Below are 5,000 nucleotides of genomic sequence, written 5' to 3' on the forward strand. Positions count from 1 at the left end.
GTCACAAGAAGAGAATGTACAAAAACCAGTGCACAGGAGCACGAGAGAACAGCGAATGGGATCATTTGGTCAACAGCAGAACAAAGTCACAGAGTGAACACAGAGGGAAATGGCAGACAGAATGGTTTAATCATGTGTGTGTTTACATCTCCAAGTTATGACTGGACTGAATGAAGATGAGAAATATGTGTTTGTCTCAATTCAAGGCCAAAGGACAAAGGCTGGTTTGTGGAGTTTGAGAGAGAGAGAGAGAGAGAGAGAGAGAGAGGGAGAGAGAGAGAGAGAGAGATGTTCAAAAATAAGGGTGTGTCTGTGTGAATGTGTTTGCGGTTGAATCTGGTAACCCTCAAGCCTGCAGCTCCACTTTTGCTTTAAAACACCACACCCATAGTAGCACTGTGCATCAGCAACTCCACTCCTCACCACCTGAAAACTACCTAGCAGCATAAACTAAATATTACACATTCAAACACAGCACACACGCACACACACTTTGTCCCTTTGAAGAATGGAGACAAACTTCCTAATATAATAAAAACAAGCATTACACGCGCTCTCTCTGAGCTCAGACTGGGAACACACTCTCAAGAATACCTCCTGATAGCCCTGCAACCATTTTGTGCATTTCGTCACTTTTACAGAACTCCTCGTTTTGTGAACTCCTCTACTTGCGCACAAACACAGATGCCCATCTAAACACAGTAAGGAGGCCGAACACCCATGTGCTTGGAGACAGGCCGGCCCCATGAGTGTGAGCAGGAGCTGGTGTGGGGGCTGAGGAGCGCCAGCAGCAGAGCACAGAGGGGCCACTAAGCCCCTGCTGACCTGGATGGGCTGCTAAGAGGTTGTAAGGGAGCAAGAGGATTTGGGAGGGGGAATCACTTCACAACACACAAACTCCTCAGTCTTTATGGACTTACTGCGCGCACACACACACACACACACGTACACGCACACACACACACACAGATGCACATGCACACACACACACACACACACTAGCACTATCTCTCTCTGTCTCTAATACATACACAGAGAGCCCAACCAATGTACTTGACATCCAGAAGCGTATCTTTACCCAAACTGTAACACACACACACATGCGCACACACACACACGTGTGTGTACACAGACTGACAAAAGCACACAAATGTGATTCAGGCTAAATGATACATAGACACTAATTTCCCATTCTAATTTGGCTCTTAGCAACCCCGTGCCTGCCGTGCAAACGGCCCATTAACGGACGGCATTGATATCACGGAATGGTCGCAGGATGAGACAGCATCTGATCAAGGGCATTAAGTGACCCCTCATTTGCTCAAGCGCTAGAGAGCTTTACTTAATTACCTCCATCAATTAGCAATGGAGGTCCGCCGCAACCTCTCCCAGCAAGCGCCAAGTGATCGAGTGCGCTGGAAAATGCATTAAGACATTGACTGACATCACTAAAGTGGATAATGATCTAACCCAGAGGTGAATCACCCCAGTCTAGGTGTGTGTGTGTGTGTGTGTGTGTGTGTGTGTGTGTACAGGGAGGCTATTTGTGATAATCCATCAGCTATCTACTACTCTGACCTGGGTTGGCACAGCAGAATGCAGTGTGTCCTCTCACCTCTCTAATAATCACTTTAAATAGGAACCTGGTGAAATACACACTGGACCCTAAGACCTAATGAGTATACTTATCCCTCAGTATACTTCATCTGTATACTTGAACTACTACCCAGAAGTCAATAGTGAACAGGCTAAATATGAATGGTCATGGATCATTGATTTTTCAATGGAAAAAAACAAAGGACAGACTGACGCCCATCAGGACTGGACTTAAATGAAGTCTTAAATACACTGTGGAGGACAAAGCCTCTCAGTGACACCCTAAAGCCCATAGTGCAATTTCACTGGGGTATATTCCACCACCAGAGGGCTCCAGTGAGCCACACAAAGCTTCAGTGCATATGCTATAAAATCAAGAGCCGGCCATATAAATCTGCTCTGAGCCCTGGTCAAACCCAAAAGAAACGTATAAAACAGCAGCTTCAAAGTCCACCACGTTGTGGATCGGTTCTGAGGAGTCCAGTGAGACGGGTGGCTGAATGATGCGGCCAGCTGGGCACTAAGTATAGCAGGACTGAGCCTGGTCACCTGTTGCTCCGCTGGTCAGGCCCTGGCCGGGCTCAATGGCCCATCTGTTAACAACCGCAAAGCCTCACATCCTGTATCCTGTTTCACTGAGGGTGTGTGTCCCCGGGTGTGGGACCATGGTATAGACAGACACATGAAACAACACGACAGAAACGACAGAGAGAGAAAGAAGAGTGAAAGTATGAGTGTGTGTGTGTGTGTGTGTGTGTGTGTGTGTATGTGTGTGTCTGTGTGAGTTTTCGTGCCCATGTCTGAGAGCTCTATGTGCCAAGTAGAGAGTACAGTGAAGAAAAACAGAGCATGAAAACAAGAGCTCCGACGAACAAAGCAGAGAAAGCGAGTGCTTCGCTTCTTTCTCTTTTTTACAGTGGAAACCCTCTCGCCTCACCAGCAGGAAAAGACAACACCCAACCCCCTCCCTCCCTGCCTCTTCTCCTCCACCCTCATCCCTCTCTCGCCCTCTCCCTCTCCCTCACTCCGTCTGGCTGGCCTCCTAAGCCTTCACACGCAGACAATGAGCTGCAGCAACAACTCTCATTATGGACAAGCGGAAAGAGCCTCCATTTTTGCCCCGTCAGCTCGACAGCCCCTGTAGTGTTTTTAAAAGCGGAGGCCTCAGTTCTCCCCAGCTCTCCCCCCACGCTGCTCCATCTAAACTCCAGACACGGTACACTTCCACTGGAGGACACAGGAGGTCAGCCCTATTCTGTTTTCTCAAGTTCAAATTCAAGTTCATTTGTGACACCAAAAACGGGCAAGCATGCTAGTCAGTGGTGAAACTGTTTTCTTGAGAATCACACATCATGAAACGGGTGGAACTTGTGAAACCGTTTTCAAGTTAAACCGACAGTATGCTCAACAAACAATGACTCAAAAAAACGTTCCTTCCTGTAATTCTGGTTTCCCCGTGTCCTGTTCGGTGGCATACACTGGTGCATATAGAAACTGACCTCGTCCATCTCTCAGATGATCTTGGTGATTTTTAGAGATCTGATCTGATCTGAGTGCCTCTCTGCCTCTTGTGGCGTCATATCAGTTGAGGTGCCACATACACACTGTCTCTTCTCACGTTTAACCCCCATCATCCTGTAAGGCAATGTCGCACGTCTTGACACGAGGCTGTCTGAGGAAGTCTGACGCCGGTCATTAAGCTGGAAATGTCACCGTTTGGGGGAATCTCATTAAAAGTGCACTCGAAAGGAGATTCAGTGTGGGGACTGCGCCATACTTTCCAAATACTGATGTGATTAGGCCTCATCAGACCCAACCCAAACAAACAAAAGTCACCATCCTGCGCAGGAATGGCTGATGCTTACGCCACACTCTTAGAAGTCTCTAAGGCACTACGGCCATGGCAGCATAGGCATCATGAAGAGCAAGCGGGTGTCGGAGCCACACAAATGCCTCCCTTTCATGCCAACGACTCAATAGGCTCAAGCAGGCAAACTGTAGGCCTGCCCACGGCACCAGTGCCAAACACCACAATGGCACACGAGATCTCGCCAGCCAGAGGCTTCGTCAAAGAGTCATTTATACTGTAGCTGACAAGGGCCTGATTATCATCCACCCCCACCACACACACACACACACACACACACACACACACACACACACACACACACACACACACACACACTCTCTCTTATGGACTGCTACTGGGCAATAATGAACTCCAGCCAGCCACTGAAAGATGTATAATTGTGTTTAATTAAGAGATGGTTCATGCAAAACAATAGTGGAACTGCAGAACTGCCTGCCCAAAGCCCTGGCATCAGTGGCACAGGCGACATGTGCACTAACAAAGCTGAGGCGGGTATTTCGAGGGAAACTTGTCAGAGTGATTTTACAAGACTTGCACACATTAGCCTACAAGTGAGAGTGGAACAGGTGTTTAGGGTTGCTGCCTCAACACACAGAATTGGTCTGACTGACCCACTTTAACATATGTGGTTTCAGTGTTTCTTCAATCAGTCACACTTAGGCTACAGCAACATTAGTGGTAAACTTTACAAATATAGATGTAATTAAATATGTATTTCTGCCTAGATCTGTTATAACGGTGGCATTACATACACGTTAACATTTTGAACATGCTTTAATAATCGCCATGTTTCATCGACGTTGGCTACGTAAAAGGTTTTGACATGTTGTAACCAAATCAATACATGGATAAACCTAGCTAGTTGTTAGTGCTGAGTAAAGAGCTTTTTCTGAATAAATGGCAGCCAATAACGGAAATATGACATTAGCTCACTTAGAGATGGACAGCTATGATCAGTGAAAAGATACACTGGGACCCTCTTCTAAAGGCCCATAAACTTATGTGCGCAATGCAATGTATGCTTCACTGTGCTTACTGTATGCGCGCCTGCCATACAATGTGAATGAATCATAACAGAAGAGCTGATTATACAGTAGCTAGCTAAACATAACGTTGTATCTGCACGTCATGCGACGACCTGTTGCTGTAAACACTGGTTTGTGTTACACAGAACACAGTTGAAAAGAATGCGCACACACGTCACGTAGGCTAGGCTACTACACCGAAGGCGACTTTTTCAAAGGCAGAGAATGAATGACCATCAACTATATCATGTAACACGTAATCCAAACCCATGAAAAAACTCACCGACTCCATCTTCTGCTTTGAGCACCATTGTAGAATCAGCTGGCCGGCTAATTAGTTAGCTTACTAGAAATTAACGTAGTGCCCAGAGGCGAATGACGAAGTCACTGCGAAGATGGGTAAATTAATTGTTTAACTGGGATATGGTATTCGCTAAATATCCGTTGTTCAGATAATAGAAATAAACTTGACAACTTGAGAGTTACAGGTCTCAACGACTGTCCATTGC

General features: G+C 46.5%; 1 protein-coding gene across 4 annotated transcripts in view; it reads right to left on the reverse strand.

Moving 5' to 3' along the window:
- The window catches only part of cyth1b (cytohesin 1b), a 75,710-nt gene that overhangs the window by 37,996 nt on the left and 32,714 nt on the right, over nucleotides 1-5,000 (reverse strand). The window contains exon 1 of one of the 4 annotated variants that reach the window (XM_062526091.1): nucleotides 4,775-4,995. The exons of the other annotated variants lie outside the window; for them this stretch is intronic. Within the exon in view, the coding sequence (XP_062382075.1) occupies nucleotides 4,775-4,802 (28 nt within the window). The 5' untranslated portion in view covers nucleotides 4,803-4,995. Of the gene's footprint in view, nucleotides 1-4,774; nucleotides 4,996-5,000 lie in introns of those variants that run through there. 4 annotated transcript variants of the gene reach the window in all.

This window comes from Sardina pilchardus, chromosome 22, assembly GCF_963854185.1.
Source record: "Sardina pilchardus chromosome 22, fSarPil1.1, whole genome shotgun sequence".
In the NCBI taxonomy this organism is placed as follows: domain Eukaryota; kingdom Metazoa; phylum Chordata; class Actinopteri; order Clupeiformes; family Clupeidae; genus Sardina; species Sardina pilchardus.